General features: G+C 36.7%; 1 protein-coding gene across 1 annotated transcript; it reads left to right on the top strand.

Annotated features, from left to right (window-relative positions):
* Positions 1-966: 966 nt before the first annotated feature.
* LOC115806721 (patched domain-containing protein 3-like) lies at positions 967-4,787 on the top strand. Its single transcript, XM_030767587.1, has 4 exons — positions 967-1,662; positions 2,085-2,212; positions 2,590-2,735; positions 3,085-4,787. Exons 1-4 carry the CDS (start codon positions 967-969, stop codon positions 4,785-4,787), a joined length of 2,673 nt encoding a protein of 890 aa, XP_030623447.1.
* Positions 4,788-19,339: the final 14,552 nt, after the last annotated feature.

Raw genomic sequence — 19,339 nt, 5'->3', positions numbered from 1 at the left:
ATTCGGCTATGACTGTACAAGCTGAAAATGTAACTTAATTATGACCTTGAGATTTTGAGTTGTTTCTGAATATTATTGCTTTATCCATTCATCTGTTATCATGTCACCAGAGCAATTGAAATTGATACGAATTGTTTCATTGTGGCTGAAATACCTACTGTTCAGTTGGAGCTTTTGTTAATTCTGTGTATGATAATATATAAGTTGAGAAGACCATTAGCCATGATCAATTTTAAATGCACACATGGCTTAAATGGCATACTCATGACCCCTGGTACTTCTTCACAAGTTCCTCTCATGATTTGGTATTTACAAATCTAATCTTAGAAAATCACATTAATACATATGCAATTATCCATAAACTTTATGATAAATTTGATATAGCTGGTACACTGGCTTGCTAATAATTCTGATGCAATTCGAAGATTTCTTTTACAGGCAGGTTTAACCAGTTTAAGCCACCTGTCCTCTTCAGTCAATGACGTACCTTAAAAATACACAGAGCATCTTGGTCAAGCCTTTAACTGCGCTGTTCAGTGTATGATAACATTATATAAACGCTGAACACTGAAATAATAAATAAAAGTAAATAATATCCATATAACTGTTGTCACTCTGACCAAGAAGATCAAATCTTCATTACAATTCAAAAACTGAACACATTTACTGTAATAATAAAAGTAGACTTTTACTGGTGACTTTTAAGTTTACTGTCCAGTAAGCCACTCTCATTTGTTAATACATGCAAAGATTAATGAAACATTAATGTGTGAATGTATCCATGTGCTTGTGTGTGTGCATATGCCTGCATGTTCCTGTGTAACTGGGTTAATTATTGAGTGTAATACATTATGTTACCAAAGAACTGGTTAATAATTATCTAGAAAGAGCTTCCTGATTATGTTTGACAGTTATTGGCAGATACAACATAGAACACAAGCAGTATAGACAAGTGCAGGAGTCAGAATGCCTCCCTGTAGGACAAACTGTATAGAGAAGCCATTATCTTTAGGTTTCAAAAAGCTTGGATGCTTTGTAGCACGAAACTGTTGGTGGTTTTTGTTTTTGCCCTTGCTGGTATCCGCTGGCCTTGGTGCAGGTTTCTATTTTCTGGATGAGAGAGAAGCAAGCAACGTTGAGGACCAGTTCACTCCTGTCAATGGACCTGCTAAGCAAGAGAGATTGTTTGTCCAACAAAACTTTCCTGAGGATGATTTTTATCAATTTAGACTCTCAACAGAAGGCACTTATGCTTCTTTGATAGCAATAAGCTTACAAGAGGAGGACAACATATTGACCATAGAGCCGTTCAAGGAAGTTATAGATCTGGATAAAAGAGTGAAAAGTATTGTAGAAGGAGGCAAGGGTTTTAACAGCCTTTGCGCTCAAGTAAAAGGACAGTGCATGTCAAATACTATAATAGATATTGTAGATGGCAATGCCAGCAAAATTGAGGGAAAGACACTAACATACCCAGATTTCAACGGAAGCTTTTTAGGGTCTGTGATTGGAGGTGTTGAGTTGAAAGCTGGTAGCTCAGAAATTGCAAGTGCAAAGGCGGTCAAACTTGTTTATTATTTAAGGCCGGACAATCAGACTGAAAATGATGCATGGCTAAATGCATTCCTACAGAATTTCTCCAGTGATACTGCATATAAAATGGTAGGTGATAGTTAATGCTGCAAAGAATTCTTTAAATAATATGCAAACTGGCTAGGTCATGTCTAACTTAACAGAATTTGTCAATAACAACTGATAGCTTTAATTTTAAAGATGTTTAAGTTTTGAAGCTTACATTTAAACTGTAAAATCGATACTTGATATGAAATGGCAGTTGATTGTTATTGAATAAACAGTACAAAAAGAACCGTGATACTGCATTTGTTAACTTTTTTAGTGGTGTGTTTTCAGTTATAAAACTGATGGTTCAAAAGTGGTATTTTAGGAAATAACTTTTTTTTGGTCACAGATTGTGTGTTTACCAGTTTTAAAATATGGATTTAGTACATTACATGAAACATATTTAAATCTTTAAACTTTGCACATTTTTAAGAATAGCCTTGTCTTTTATGTGATTGTTTCAGGTGTCTGTATCTTACTTCACTTCAATATCAAGAGAGGAGGAATTAAAGGACAACTCAAAAACTGTGATCCCACTTTTCTCTGTCACATATTTCCTTGCAATCACCATCTCCATCCTTTCTTGTTTAAGGTAAGTTGGTGACATATCAATACATTAATATATAATTATATCAGTATCAGTTCATCAATCAAATATCATTATGCAATGATGGTTTTGAAAAAAATGTTTTCCTTGTTGTATGATTGACTCTGTTATGAAAACAGGACATGCCTCTTTTTTCTTGGTTAAATTTGTGTTCTCAACAATCAGCTAACTCATTTCTTATTAGAATCAAAATTCCAGTTCAGTATTCATGGACATAAATATAGACTCTTAGCATTATCTGACTTTTTCAAATCAAAACCGGGATATGTGTTATCAGTATTCTAACACATAAACATACTTTTCCAAACGTAATACATGACTGTTGTCACAACATTGTACTGTTCTTGTTTGTACTCTCCCAGACTTGACTGCGTCAGAAATAAAGTGTGGGCAGCCACTTTTGGGGTCCTCTCAGCTGGCCTTGCAGTGCTCTCAAGTTTTGGGTTGATATTGTTCTGTGGAATGCCCTTTGCAATGACTGTGGCAACAGCTCCATTTCTGATTTTGGGTAAGCTTAATGGCTTTACATACCATCATAATTATTGATATGTGTACAGAAGCCTACAAAGTTATTTACACCCTAACCTTAGCAGCGATGACTGTAAACATGAAAGACAGCGATTAAATTTTATGGCCAGTTTTTTAGGTTTACTGTAGGGAAAATCTTAAAAAAATTTTAAAATCATGTCTTCAGAATTTAATAATAATAATGATAATAATAATAATAATAATAATAGTAATAATAATAATAATAATAATAATAATAATAATAATGCTGTTACTGTTCTATTTATTTATTTATATTTATGTTGCCTGTTATACAACCTTGTGTAAACATTTTCAATTTCTTTTTTCAGGAATTGGTGTAGATGATATGTTCATCATGATCTCCTGCTGGCAGAAGACTCAAGTTAGTGATAAAGTTGAGGAACGTCTGGCAGACACATACAAAGAAGCTGGTGTTTCGATCACCATCACCACTCTGACTGATGTACTGGCTTTTTACATTGGTCTCATGACTCCTTTCCGTTCTGTGCAGTCATTTTGTCTGTACACTGGTACAGCTATTCTCTTCTGCTACATCTACAACATCACATTCTTTGGTGCCTTCCTGGCATTAAACGGCAGGCGAGAGGAGAGCAACAGGCATTGGCTGACCTGTATGAAGGTTGATGAACCAAAAGAAAAACATTCACAGAGCACAGATGACTCTAAAACCAATGTTTGTTGTGTTGGTGGGGCTTTTGACCGAAACACTGGAACTGAGGAGGAGATGCCTTTTAACCGCTTCTTCAAAAAGTATTATGGGCCTTTTCTGACAAATAGTTGGACCAAGGTGTTTGTAATTTTGCTCTACCTTGGATATTTAGCTGCCAGTATTTATGGTTGCTTCCAAATGCAGGAAGGTATTGATCTAAAGAACTTGGCTCCTGATGGTTCATATGTTGCTAGCTATTATGATAACGAAGATAAATACTTTTCAGAGTATGGCCCTAATGTCATGTTGGTTATCAAAGACCAAACATTTCAGTACTGGAATGAAAGTGCTCAATCAAGTCTTGATACCTGTCTTCAAGAGTTTCACAATCTATCCATGGCTTCAAAAGACGAGCATGTCTTTTGGCTTAATTTTTACTTGGAGTATGGTAATAGAAATAAATTGAATTTGGATAATGAAAGTGATTTCAAAAGAAATTTATCTTCATTTCTCAAAACATCAGGTTTTAGTCAAGATGTTAACTTCACTAATAATGAAATTTATGCATCCCGAACATTCATTCAGACGGTGAATATCAGCACAGCAGTTGATGAAGAGAGCATGCTGAATGCATTTAGAGATACGGCTCAAAACTGTGGAAAGTCACAGAATCCCATTGATTTGTTAGTTTACCACCCTGCATTCATTTACTATGACCAGTACGCTGTAATTGTCAGCAACACAATACAAAATATTGTAGTTGCCACTCTTGCTATGCTGATCATCTCCCTACTCTTGATTCCACATCCTCTCTGCTCTCTGTGGGTGACCTTTGCTATCGCCTCTGTCATTGTTGGAGTGGCTGGTTTTATGGCATTGTGGGATGTGAATTTAGACTCCATATCTATGATTAATCTGGTCATCTGTATTGGCTTCTCTGTAGACTTCTCTGCACACATCTCTTATGCATTTGTTTCAAGTGAGGAACCTTCAGCTAACAAGAAAGCAATAGATGCACTCTACCACCTGGGCTATCCAATAATACAAGGAGCCATATCCACGATTGCAGGGGTTGTAGTTCTATCTGCTGCTCAGAGCTACATCTTCAGAACCTTCTTTAAGATCATGTTCTTGGTCATCCTGTTTGGAGCAGTTCATGGCATCATGTTCATCCCTGTATTTCTGACATTCTTTGGAATGTGCGGCCAAACCAACACTGTCCAAAAAGAGAATATCCCAAGGTCTCAAATTCTTCCACCTCCGTCCGAAATTCCAAGGCAAATACTGACAGTGGACTGGTCAAGGACAAACACTTTACATCCTGGCTGTGGGACAAGCATCCCAGATCCTGACTGTCCATGACATGATCCCCCCATTAAATAAAAATTGAAGAAATCCTTGCAGAAATATCCCTGTGAGTGACTTTGAACGCTTTCAGCCAACAACATACATCTAAGCTTTGCTTTTATATGACTTTTTTTATTTACAAGTTTGAGATATTCTTGCCATGTTCATTAAGTTGCACTGTTTAGCATCAAGTGATGTCCACTTTCTTTTTCTCTCTTTCAACTTATTGTAATCAGAAGGGCAGTCTTTACTGAAGGAGAGAGAGGAAACCATCTATTTGTAGAATACAAAGAAGTTTTTATAACATGTTAATGTCTCAATGAACTCTGTCCTATGTATCTTAAAGATTTTACATGTAAATAACTGGACTAACTTTCAGATTCATTCATGTGGAAAAGATGCTAACCCACCACTGCAGAGACCTAGATGTGTATCCCAGTATTGCTGCATCCAGCTTGGTCAAGCATCCAGACAAGTACTATTCGTGGTGTTTGCTGGTGGGGAGCCAGCAAATCGGAAGTGATAACAATGTCAGCGACTCCCTCTTGTTCACCAGATTAGTGGTGGATGGATCTGGGGAGCATAGCATGACCTTCCATGTGACTAATGTCTTCCTGAAAATCCCTCTACCTTCAAGAGAAAAGAAGCAGTCCATGACTCCACATGTAGTGGAAGAGACATGTACTAGTTTTGGAGTTGTGCAAGCAATAGGGAATAGAAATATGAGGGAGCTAGCTATGAGAAAAAGAAGGGACAATGCGAAAAAAGGCATCCACTGAGTTTTCCTATTTACATGAATATTCCTAATTTGGATTTATTTATTTGGTTGGTTTTAAACAGGGTAACTATTCTCAAACGTATGACGTTCAATGCCATGTTATGACCATGTCAAACCACAGTCTCATCATTAACAATGTCAAATTAACTGCAGATAATGTTTTCCCATCACTTTCAAAACAACCAAACAATTCAGTACAATTTTTTATGTTTGAGACAATGGTTTTAAGTGAAATACAGCTGATTAAAATCATGTATTCCAGAGCTATTTTTCAAGCTATCAGACATGAACAGAGATGGACAGCCAGCCAAAATCAGATGAAAATATCTCAAAAACCATTTTATTTTCTTCAGAAGCATCTGGATTCAACTACTTTGGTGGTATTATATGAGAAATCATGCAAGTTTTGAGTACATTTTGTAACAATGAATTTACAACATGTCACATGTTCCAGTTAATGAAAAATGTGTGTGTTATTATAAAACACCCTGACTTGCATTGTCATTTTAATTGTCATGCCTCTTAACATGGCTTTCTTTAATCATTTAGGCACAGTTGTTTATTCTTACCAGGTCATTTGCCATTTATGTGTAAATCAGAATAAATTTCAATTGCATAAAGAATGAACAGCATCAGTGATGTGTAATATCACCTTTGTATTAAGTCAACAAATTATTATTGTCACAAAGTTGCGTAAACCTAATTTATATTTCTGTTATATTGCCAGTGTAACACAGAATCCAGGGTACTTGGTGCCATGCACTTTGGTTTCCAGTTGTGTCCAGATGAAAGACAAATGACATTACCACAGGTTGAGATGTGATAGTAGGAAATGTTCAAATTACAGTCACAAAGACATTCAGAACATTCTACATTCAGAAGACGATAATAATCATTTTAACTACCAGTCTGACCCAACAACAATTAAACCGAACAACTGCCACTTTAGATCCATGTGGGAAATGTGGCATTTTAATTGCCAAATATGTTAGAGATGATATTGTAACTTATGTGTGTTTAATATGTTCTGTAAAACTCATTAAAAATTCCTGTAATATCACTTTAATACATCAGAGTTTTCAATGGACAACAGTAAATATTTAACGTCAGAGTCAATTTTATTGCAGTAGGTATATGCCAGATAAGCTATAATGGAAATATGTCTGGTTATGACAGGTGCTATTAGATTGTAAAATACTGACTAAGATTACAGTAAGGACTGGTATGAAAAGTACAACTGACTTTCAAAATATTTAATAATGTTTCATTACCTTCAAAATATTTAATGATGTTTCATTACTATCAAAGACATCATGATTTGCGATTGATTTTATATTAAACCTCTATCCACAACAATGAACTGGGAATGCTGAAATAGTCATTCTGATCACTGCCAGTTTTCAGCTTGTCATACCTCTTTTGGAAATAAATGCACACATCCCTCTTTTCATAATATTTAAAATAATTGTGCATTTCTTATGTCATAACATTCGGTTTTTCTTTTTGGCATCAAAATGTGAGATCATAACAGGAAATAAATACAGACAGACATTTGTGAAATTAAACAAATTTTAAAGACCTCATCTCCTTCCCCTCTAGTTCCACTATTCATTGTTCAGCTTTCCTGGTCATCTAATCAAAAGTCTGATGATCACCCTTTTAGTCATTTATCACATTTGTCTGTTACCTATCCTGACCTTGCTGTGCTTGCATCAAATTGCTCTGGTTAGTGCTAAACACCCTGTGTTCTTGTGTCTGCCTAAGCCTAGGCATTCTTGAAATCAAGTCTACTATCAAAATTTTTTCTGCAGGCTGTGTTTGTGAGACTCTGAACTCTGAGTTGTGTCTGCTCCTTTCCCTTGTTTCCCGAACCTGTCTTTACTGTTCTGTTCATTTGACTCTGATTACAGACTTTGGGTTTTGCGCATAGATTCTGTTTCCTGACACATATTTGGTCTTTTTTTAAAACTCCCCTCCAGTGTCCTGGGACATATAGTAACAACTATCATTTAGGCTTCAGCACCCTCATCAATCCATATTCCATTTTAAAATCTGAAAGCACAATGCAGAAAGAACTCTGACAAAAGGAGAGATGAAGACTGATGAAAGTAGTTGGAGAATAATCCAAAGTCTGGTCAAACCCTTTGAAAAGATGAGCCTAGCTTCCACTTATCACTTTTTCATTCATTCACACATTCATTGTCTATTTAATTGGGTTTGGTACAGCTCTAAATTTAGTTTAGTACAGCTCTAAAATACATCCATGCTTTGACTTATTTTGTTTTTATCTGCATGAAACAAATTACAGTTTGGGTTTCATAGGACATCCTCCAAGTGATCCTCTGAGCTGAAATGAAAATAGAATGGAGTATAACATTGCCCTGCCTTATCATAAAAACAAATATTTAATTGTGGATAACCTGGCATGGTGTTCTTTCGTAGTGACATGGTGCTTCCAAAGAACTCTGAAAGTAGTCATAAATTTTACCAAACAAGCAAACCGTGCCCTTTTACTTCCCTACTCAGTAGGGAAATAAAAGGTCAGTGTTTGTTTATAAAGTATACTGAAACAGAATGATCTTCTTCATCACAGGATAATGATGATGAGGAAGACACATTGTCTGCTGCCACAGAGAGGGATTCAGAAAGGCCTACGGAAGTATACATATTAATATTGTCTTTGGTAGCTACTGATAGTTCTCCCCCCATTTAATGTTGTTTTTTTTTACATTCTTGTGTGGGATTTTGAGTTTGAAATGTACATGGAAGTGATTAGAATAAATAATGAATGGAAAAACAACTTGCACATTCTTATCCTGTTTAACAGAGCATGAGTGGACATTACCAAGAGGAAGGTCCATCAACCTCCACAGCACAGATTAAAACAGTGAGATACCAGGTTAATTCTGAATATAGAACTGTAGAATTTAATGTCATCCTTTCACAAACTCGCTTTCTGGAATACCTCTCTGTTTTTCAACACTGAAAACAAACATCCTGACAAACATAAACATTTCAAATAAATTAAAATATGGCACTGTAGATGAATAAACAGGAACCAAGCAACCGACACGAATTATTCGCTCAAAACACCTCTACCCTTGTGTACTCTGGACTTTGCCACACATCTGCAACAGGGAAAAGACAGACACATATATACACATGCACTAGCTACCAGTGCTTTGGCGGGCGCCCAATTGACAAAAACAGAAGTGGTGCCCAGCAAACAGGTAGAATCAGAGGGTGATACCTTTTTTTCTTTTACCTGTTTTACTATGCAACAGCACACATTAATAACAAAAAGGCAAATGTTTCCCTCCAAAATATCAAAAAAGGAATATAACACTCTTCTTTTGTACTTTTGATAAAAGCATTTTACTGCCCTTTGACTGTATATGGGGCCCTTTAGGGCTGTATTTGTTTAGAATGACATCCACAGCACTGTTTAATAATTAATAATCGATTAGTTAATGAGCATACCTTACAGTCATATAACCATAGCCATAAACAAAGGCTGATTCAGACCTTAGCGGATAAATGTAGCCAGTCAGGGGCATAGCCAGAACTTTTCTACTGGGGAGGCCAGCTAGGTCCAGTTATTTTATTGGGGTGTCACATAGCAGATTATGATAAAAGCTATTCAAAATCTTGTACAGTAGCCTGTTGGGACATTCTAAAATGCTTAACGTGAAAAAGCTTAACATGGCTCAATGTTCCAAAACGTCGATCAATGTCATCAAATTTCTGTCGGACATATCTTGTCAGAAACACTTTCTCTCAAAAAATCAAAACTGAAATCCTTGGAGTATGGTCGTTATCTCATGTTAGGCATTTTCCTCTCCACTGACGTTTTAAGGAAAAAGCTTAATGTGGCTAAATGTTCCAAAACATTGATCAATGATAGCCAAATTTGTCATGTCCCTTCAACCCGCATAGTATGCCCATGTTTTGCAGTGAGTTCATTCCAAGCTAAAATGCCACATTTACTGACTCACATAATGACTAAACAATCAGCTGACTTTGTGCTCTTCTTTGTGCACTATATTAGAGCATATATGTAATCCTTATGCACTTCAATTAGAATTTTTAAGATGGGAGAGAGCTCATAACAAGAGATGTATGAGAGCAATTTGGTGATCTTTGATCATAATTTTTGTGTATTAGGCCGTGTTAAGCCTTTTCCTTATAACTGGCGTCTATGGAGCGAAAATGCTTAATGTATGTTAACTTAGGCTAACGTAACAACCATATTCCTTGGATTTCTGTTTCGATTTTTCAAGAGGAGACTGTATTTATGACAGGAGATGTGTGAGAGAAATTTGGTCTTCTTTTATCGTGCTTTTGGTGTATTCAGCCAGGTAGCTTTTTCCTTTGCCTGTAATGGGCAGCAATGGAGAGGACAGCTCTTAACGTAACATAGGCCTAACTACCATATTCCTTGAATTTTGGTTTTGCCTTTTTGATAGGATATGGTGTTTATGACAAGTGAGCAGTAGCGGCTGGTGGCCAATTTCACTGAGGAATCAGACTGTACCTGCCCGATTATCCTAGCAGCCTGATTTCCCCGGAAGTACGAAAATCTGGAGGCCCGGTCTGCCACACGCGTGCGCACCAAGAAAAGTTCATGACACTTAATAAGTTATTAATTCTTGTCCCAGCAGAGATGTCGTCATCGTTGTTAGTTAAATGACCCCATCAAGACACAGACATCAGTTTTGCATTCTATCAAGGTATTGCATGCTAAACTTTTGCTGAGCAAAGAGAAATTTGGATAGATAGATAGATAGATAGATAGATAGATAGATAGATAGATAGATAGATAGATAGATAGATAGATAGATAGATAGATAGATAGATAGATAGATAGATAGATAGATATTTCATTGATAAAGAGAGACAAACCATGTTACGTAAGAAGGGGGTTTGATTTTTTATGGTTGTGTAAAATAGTTTGGGAGGACTATTTATTTATCCCTCCTAACTTTAAATATGTGCATCTCTCCATTTGTGCTCTCTCTTTTCTGTACCTGTTGGTCTGTTAAAGCAATATCCATCCTGTCTTTGTTATGTTCTGGGTTCTGGAAATTTATCATCATTTCTCAAAACATCAGGTTTTAGTCAAGATGTTAACTTCACTAATGATGAAACTTTATGCATCTCAAATGTTCATTCAGATGATGAACATTAATACAGCAGCTGATGAGTGCATTTAGAGAAACAGCTGAAAACTGTGCACAGTTAGAGAATCCCATCGACTTGTTAGTTTACCAACCTGCATTTATCTATGACGAATGTGCCGTTATAGTCAGCAGCACAGTACAAAATATTATAGTTGCCACTCTTGCCAAACTGGTCACCTCACTGTTGTTGATTCCAAACCCTCTCTGCTCTTTGTGGATGACCTCTGTCATTGTTGGAGTGGCTGGTTTTATGGCATTGTGGGATGTGAATATAGACTCCATATCTATGATCAATCTTGTCATCTGTGATGCTGTTACAATTGTAACAAAGTATTTTTGTCTCTTTAGCACCCCCTAGTGGTGTACTTTGGTAAACATTTAGAAATAAATGCGTAGCGATGTCACAGGAAGTCAGATCCAGGAGGTAAGGATAACCAGGAAGTTTGTTCAATCAGTACAGTCTGACACACACATATGGATACATGTCTGTGGTCTGACATGTTGATGAATGCTCTGACAAATCCTCTCACATCTTCTCTCATCCTCCATCTTTCCTGGCATCGTCTGTTTTTATATTGTTTATTTCATACTTACCTATGCATTTTTGTTGATATGTTCTAATATTTGTGAAGTTTATGTAATGTTGTAGCAGATAACTGACACATGTACCAGGTGATTAATGGCAGTTCTTCAGACCATTAATACTGAGTTTCATCTTTTATTGTAGTTTCACACTTTCTACATAAATAAACATGTGGACAACAAAACAACCATCCTCAGAGTGTTAATGAAAGAAAGGTGTTGACACTTGCTGCCAGTTCCCCTTCTCATACATACAAAGTGGCAAAGACAGTACATCTGTATTGGTTTCTCTGTGGACTTCTCTGCTCATATCTCTTATGCATTTGTTTCAAGTAAAGAACCCTCAGCTAACAAGAAAGCAATAGATGCACTCTACCACCTTGTCTATCCAATAATACAAGGAGCCACATCCACTATTGCAGGGGTTGTGGTGCTGCCTGCTGCACCAAGCTGCATCTTCAGAATCTTCTTTAAGATTTTAAGATCATGTTCTTGTTCATCTTATTTGGGGCAATTCGTGGCATCATGTTTATCCTTGTATTTCTGACCTTCTTTGGAGAGTGTGGTAAGGACACTACTGTCAACAATGAGAGCTAACCAAAGTGAGAAGTCAGTCAACATTGTCAGAGATTTATGGAGTGCCAGTCCAGACCTGAGCACTTAATCTTGACTGGAGTAATTAATCCTGACTGCCCATGGCCCAATCTTGGTGCAATGGTAATGTTTTAATGCCCCACTTAAATGCAGCTTATAGAAATTTAGAAAGCAGTTGCAGGTGTGAATAGGTAGAGCAGGTTTCAACAAACCACATGTATCTAAATCAAGTGGTATTTGACCAGTATTTATCAAGAATCTCTTCCTCTTCTAAATTCTTGCATTGTACTCGTTGCCACAGAGCCATGTCACTTTTTTCTTTTCCTTTGTTTAATGGACTTACCCCTTTTTATTACAGTAAGACATGAATCATTTGAGGTGGGGGCAATTGGTAATGGTAATATGGTAATGGTAATGGTAATATCTGTATGAACCCTGTCCTATGTATCTAAGAGATTTCAGTTGTAAATAGCCAGACTAGATTTCAAATTCATTCACCTCTACACTGATCTTTGCTGGTTCTGGTATAAGTTAAAAGGGGTACACTTTTTCTGCAAGACAGATTTACTTCGTTTTAAACAAGACAACTATTCTCAAAAGTTTAATGTTGAATTATTGTGTTCTGAATATGTTAAATGGAAATCATAAACTATTTTCTGTGCAGTGACAGTGACTTATATATAACAAAATTCATCGCAGATAATGTTTTTTGGTTCTATTTGCACATTTCAAGTCACGTAAAATGATGTAAAGTCAGGCAAATTCAAATAAAATATCTTATGAATGCCATTATGCTATTCAGAAGTATCAGAGTTCATCTGCTGCAATAAGGTTTTGTGAAAAATCATGGTATCCCATGGTATGTAATGGTATCCCTTCTGCAGTCTGTTATGATGTTATTGTCTGTCAGATATGTTCTTGTTATTGTAAATATATGCGTATTATTATGAAACACCAAGACAATTTTGATAACTGTGCTCATTTACAAGGCTTTCTGAATTTTTTGAACCACATGTTTCTATTCATCTATCTTATTTACCACTACCAGGTCATTTGTCATTTAGGAATTAATCTGACAATGAATCTGAACTACACAATCAGTGCTTAACGCCAGTGATGTATAACCTCATCTATGCGTTAAACCATCACAAAAATTACATGTTCAAAGTCTAATCTACTTGGTGCCATGTGATTTGGTTTACAGTGGTGTCCAAAGGAAAAAATATAAATTACATGACATATGATTAATGCCCTGTACACAATTAGAATATAGCACAGACTGAGGTGTGGTAGTAGCACATATACAGATGACAAATACAAAGGCAATCATCAGGCTAAATGAATGCACACTCAGAAAATACACTTCATCATCAAATAAAAATCTGTTAATAGTTGCTACGGCTTAAGGTACAAAACACAACACATTTATAGGGATACATATTTGGTTCACATATAACCAACCTTCACGGGTAAAAATACACACTTACCACCACAAGTAGAACTTTAGGGTAGGGGGAAATCTTTACATACCCCAAAGCTTGGATCTCTGATTCACTGGCCCTAAAGCTAAGATCTGGAATTTATACTGCAAGCCTTCCAAACAAAGCAAAGCCAGGAAAATATAAGAGCAAGAAGTTCTATATAATGTCACCAAAGACCTTTCTATGCTCTGTCCACAAGCTTCATGACTCTCCTCATCAATGTGCTCTTCCTCTTTTAAATCTTTAAAGCTCATCTCTGAGTGATTGAGGGCAGGGACTAGAAAAGGAAGAAGCAAAAAGTCTGAAGTATAAATATTTTTAACCATAATCACAGATTCTTGAGATGTAGTGAAGAAAACTGTAATTAAACATCACAGCTAGTAATAGTCTTACTGGATTCCTAACTATATTTCCCTTTCCCATGCTGCTCTGAAGCATCAGCAGCACATCATGCCTCCATAACCAAACTACCCCGAGGGGATGGTACTGAAGGCTTGCAGATGACACAAATCCATATTCCCAGCCATGCCTGTAGTCAGAACTGTAAACAATACTGGCATCTAGTGTCAATCCTAATGTGAAAGCTATACAACATTTATTAATTATTTCCCAATTATGGCACTTTGAAGCATATTTCTCATGCAGAAAAACAACATGATGAACAAAAACTTGTGTCATGTGCCTTTGTTTTATTGCATAAGACTAAACGGTGATAGCACAACTAAAAGGGCAGGGGGGTGTCACTTTGCCTTTTATTATGAAAGTACAAATAACCAGATTTATTGCAACACAGGATAAACTGGGATACAAAAACACAAGAACATAAACAGAGATGCAGACTGGAGACAAGGCAGGATACTGGATACGCAGAGTGACAGGCTGAACAAGGTTTGATTATTATGAGGCAGTATTCTCAATAGATCAAGGTAACACGTAGAATTTCAAGAAACTCAGTGTAAGACTTTGCAAAGCAACTGTGAAAAAAGCAGTGGTATTTATACTAACTAAAGACCAGAATGGTGAAGGGACTGAACGCGAAAAGGAGGCAGTGACTAAACAATGAAATCAAGACAATAACTGGCCACTAGAGGGGGAGAGTGAGAATCTGGGGTGTTGCGCTACGACAGCCACTACCACAGTACACATATACCATTGCAACGATCAGTCTTACAAGAGATGTCTATCAATACATCAAAAACAATGACAGGTTTTTTTTTGTTTGTTTGTTTTAAAGAACCTGATAATGCATTTGTTTTAGCACAAATGAGTACTATCTCAGAGTAAATGCCAGATAAAAAGCTTTTCTTACATCTATGACAAAGCTGTGAGCATGTTTTATCAACTGGCAAGAAAGCTATTTGTATTGAGCATATTGAGCTTGTTGTACTTACCTGCCCAATTTTAGTGACATTGGCAGCAATGACCATCTTGAAACTCTGCCCTGAAAAGTACCTATCCAGAAAATATACATCATTTTATCTTCAGCTCCCCACACCTGTCTCTCTGATGGTGATTACAGTACTTCAGGTTAAATCTTTTTTATTGATCTTTAATAAAATTTCACCTCAAAGAGGAAAGAAGAACTTTTGAGCACTGATACACTTTGAACAGTGTATATCTGAGAAAATGCTTTTGTTGTTGTTGTTGTTGTTGTTGCTGCTGCTGTATTGTTTGTTTTTGTTTTTGTAAGGGTTTTTTTCCTAGGTTGCCTTTAATTTAAACATCCCATGAAAAAAAGGAATCTACTGACTTTTAAGGTCTTTTAGTTGTCAAAACTGTTTCAGGACAGTGAAACAAACAAAACATTGACAACTTTATCAGTAGGGCACCCAGCTTTCCACACAACATTAGCCATCACTGATTTTAACAGTCAGTCGGGTATTCCAGAAAGCAGGTTTAGTGAAAACTCAGAGTTAGTTAACTCAGAACAAGTAGTACACCTCCTAACAGAAGAGCTCTCTGGCTTTGTTTTACTAGGGGAAGGAAGCCTCAGGGCTCTTCTATTAGGAGGTTTACTACTTGTTCTGAGTTAACAAACTCTGAGTTTTCATTAAACCTCCTTTCTGGAATACCCCCCAGAAACCAAACCCAACTAAGTGACACATTTAAAGACTAATTGTGTCGTTCGCCAAACTGGCCGTTAGGGGGAGTCAGAGGACAACGCCAGACCAACATACTCCAGTTCATCCGTTTAACAGTTAAATGCCCAATTAAAGCAAGATCCAGCTGCATTTATGAATACCGCGCTATATAAATGTATTACAAATACCACTCTGTATTACATGTATGACAAATATAACTTTCATAGTCCTTATTATTTCGCTAATGTCACACCTCCGTCGCTATTTCCCTATCCTCTGGCCAATCACAGTCAAGTTTGTCTGTCTAATTAATCATGTCGTGATCTAATTATTGTTTGCACCTGTCCTCTGTTTGTTTCTCCCATTGTGTCTTTGTGTATATATATACCACAGTGTTTTCTTATGTAGTTGGTAAAGCTTCTCATTAGCTGATTGTGAGCTGTGCAGTCCTGGTCCTTGTTTAGCCTAGTTCTTGTTCCTTTAGATTGAGTTTAGCCTGTTACCTGACATTGGATTTCGCCTAGCTCCAGTGGCCTGTTTTGTGTATTGGACCCTGCCTGTTTTTTGACTTCGTGTTTGGATTACAGCTTATTAAAACTTTTGCCTGCACTTTTACCCAGTCTCACCCAATATGTCACAGGTTTGTTTTTTCTTTTTCTCTTCTTTTTTTTTTTTTTAGGAATATCCTTTCTGAGAGGTTTTGAGCTCCTTTTAAATGGAATTCCTTTAAAGCTTGTGTCATCAAGTTCAAGATACAAAATGTATGTAATGTAGGTGTTCAAGAAGCTGATGACTTCTTTGAAATTTTTATTTACACAAATGCTAGTACTAATTCACTCATTCCTAGACCAACAATTACCCAACGTTTAAGCCAGTTTGTCACAGGTGAGAGTTATGGTGTTAGGCATCATTCAAGAGTGCACAATTAATCAGTTAGGTCAGATCAGTGTACCAGGTAATTGCTCACTCAATAAACTGATGACTACAAAGAAAAAAACTACTTTGGCGTAAGCTTGAAAACAAACTCTATAAAGATGCAGTATCAAAAAGAGCACACATCATTTACAGGCTATTGCAATATATTGGAACTCTGCAATGACAATTTTCAGAATCAAGTATCCCTACTTGTAAAACCTTATTTTATGTATTGCAACATTACTGTAGATCAGTGCATATAGTTATTCTTAATGAGATGTTTAAATTGAGGGTGATTTCATAATAAGTGTTCATAGACAGGGTAAAGGAAAGTATGTTGCTTGAATTATTGATGTTGGGAGTAAGCTTACATAATTGAAAGTTGGTTGACAAGGGTTATATGAAAGTCCTTGTCTGATAAATGGGAAGGTAAATAATTAACTGAATGATTCACTGTCCAATAAATCCCGATTTCATTCTCACTCATTGTTTGGTAGAAAACTATAGGCCAATCATACACTGCTAAATCAGTTTGCATTTGGGGAAACATTAGTGTATGTATGCTTTCATCTGTGGGCAAGCTGGTTATGGTTTCGCAGCTCTTAATAGACTGACTGCATGACATCAAACCCTGTGGGCTTAGATTTATAACAGTGCAATTTTCGCTCCTATCACGCTCCTGTATTGCCAAAGAAAGAGATATTATGAAATATATTCATACTCAGGTGAATTAAAATAAACTAATAGCTTTGGAAAGTGCTGTAATTATGTTGATTAAACACACAAAGGAACAGTTTTAAGCTCAAATGTAAATTCTCTGAATTTTGATTAAAAGTCAGCTGTTTGTAAGGTTCATATTAAAATGGCCAATGAGGTGCCAGTCAAGAATAAAAAAATATATATATTTAGAGAAAGTTTAGAGCACAATGCTGTATGGTGTCTGAGCAATGCTGCAACTGCATTTCTGAAGTTTACAATGTGAAAGCATTTATTGTGGGTGCCATATTTCAGAATGCTCTGGTGTTGAGAACATCATGGAGCATCAGCTGAGCAATGTTGGACCTTAAAAGAACTCCGTCAAAAGTCAAAACTTATCAGTGGTAGTACAGTTTGTTATGTCCCTAACTTTATTATGGCGATCACTTCAAAGAGATTTTAATCAATTGATGACTGAGTATTGAAACAGCTTGCTCTGTTCACAGTGAGTACTCAAAGATACAAATTGTTTTGTCTCCTGATGGCATGTTAAGTTTGGTGATTCTTTAAGGGTTATGCTTTAAGTGAAGACTGCTTCATCCTTGTACTTGAAAATTATTGTCAGTTTACTCGTCCAAAACTGAAATTCTAATTGGGTGTCAGAGAATCACCATACTAGGGAGCAGACTCGGAATCACAACTTGGCAAGAATACACATAGTGTAGACTTTGGGAGAGACAAGTGAAACAGCAAGGAATACAAAGGGGAGTAAATGAGACAACAACATGAAAAACAGGTGAGGGCCTGAATGATGAGGCAGACAATTAGTAGACTGCTGAATGGCTGAAGCTGGCGTGGGAAGGGACGAGGTCGTTACATCAGTATACAAGGATATCACGAGATTTAAAAAAAAACCACTTTACACCGCAGTGGGTAGCGCTGTTGCCTCACAGCAAGAAGGTTTCGGGTTCGGTTCCCGGCCGTGTCCTTTCTGTGTGGAGTTTGCATGTTCTCCCCGTGTCTGCGTGGGTTTCCTCCAGGAGCTCTGGTTTCCTCCCACAGTCCAAAGACATGCAGGTTAGGTGAATTGGAGACACTAAAATTGCCCTTAGGTATGAATGTGAGTGTGTTTGTCTGTGTGTCTGCCCTGCGATGGACTGGTGACCTGTCCAGGGTGTTTCCCTGCCTTTCACCCTATGTGCGCTGGGATAGGCTCCAGCACCCCCGCGACCCTAATCAGGACAAGCGGTTTAGATAATGAATGAATGAATGAACACTTTACACCAAATAATGTACATAAGTGTGGTAGGACTGCACATATAGGAAAACCAAGGGAAGTGACACATTACAAGGATCTTTGGCCTCTGTAACAGGTCATCCATATTTTGAATTGGATTCTGCTGTTCCTTTACTGGCCAGGCAGTGTGCCTGCATCTTGAAAATCATAGTTGTTGGCCTGACAGTGACCATTAATGAAGCTCTATTTTGCAGTTGTGTCAAGGTAAAATTATAATCTTATTTTACCACAGGTTTTAAGATTATGGGAAATCAAATTAATCGATTCATTAATGGAAGATGAGATCCCTTATATATCTTGGGTGTCTAGCTGTAAGTGACTATGTTTGCTTATTACCTTTTGGTAGTTCATGGCAAATTCATCATTGCATTAAGATAGGATGAACAAATAGGCGTAAGGAAAAAGCAGTGCACTCACTTTCAATTTCTTTTGGCCTGACGTAAACGGATTCAGGTGTATACTATAAATAGTGCAGTTAATATTCTCTCAAAAGGTTTTTGTTACTGAGATGCATTTTTCATTCAGTTTTGCATTTTTGACTTGTTACAATTTTTATTCAAATCAACACAATACACACACAACTAGAAATTTACTTTCCTCAGGTTTTAATTTGTGTTTCATTTCTCAGAAATGCAGTTGCTGTGGCTTACGCTTCCATCTATCTATCTATCTATATGTGGACTTTTACAAAAGCACTCACCTTATACAAAAACACTAATTGAAATTTTTTTCAGAACCATTAAATGCCAAATTTGAAGAAGTTTAGGTAATCGTGGACATATCATCTAGATGATTTTCATCATGAGTACACTGCCTGTCAACAATCAATAATGCTGAATAATGGACAGATTGTTCTTGTTTTTTCAACTTTTGCTGTTTGCATTTTTGGTAGTGTGTTGGATGGTGTTGTTACGACACTTGAATTTCCCTCAGGTTTAATTAAGTATTTCGTATTCGTATTTA

Source organism: Chanos chanos, chromosome 3 (assembly GCF_902362185.1).
Source record: "Chanos chanos chromosome 3, fChaCha1.1, whole genome shotgun sequence".
Classification (NCBI taxonomy): Eukaryota; Metazoa; Chordata; class Actinopteri; order Gonorynchiformes; family Chanidae; genus Chanos; species Chanos chanos.
This window is presented reverse-complemented; position numbering and strand designations above follow the sequence as displayed.

Excerpts from the sequence above, each read along its gene's own strand:
- LOC115806721 (XM_030767587.1), top strand. The coding sequence starts at position 967 with ATGCCTCCCTGTAGGACAAACTGTATAGAGAAGCCATTATCTTTAGGT. Across the intron at positions 1,663-2,084 it reads GTGATACTGCATATAAAATG|GTGTCTGTATCTTACTTCAC; the intron begins GTAGGTGATAGT and ends TGATTGTTTCAG. Across the intron at positions 2,213-2,589 it reads TCCATCCTTTCTTGTTTAAG|ACTTGACTGCGTCAGAAATA; the intron begins GTAAGTTGGTGA and ends GTACTCTCCCAG.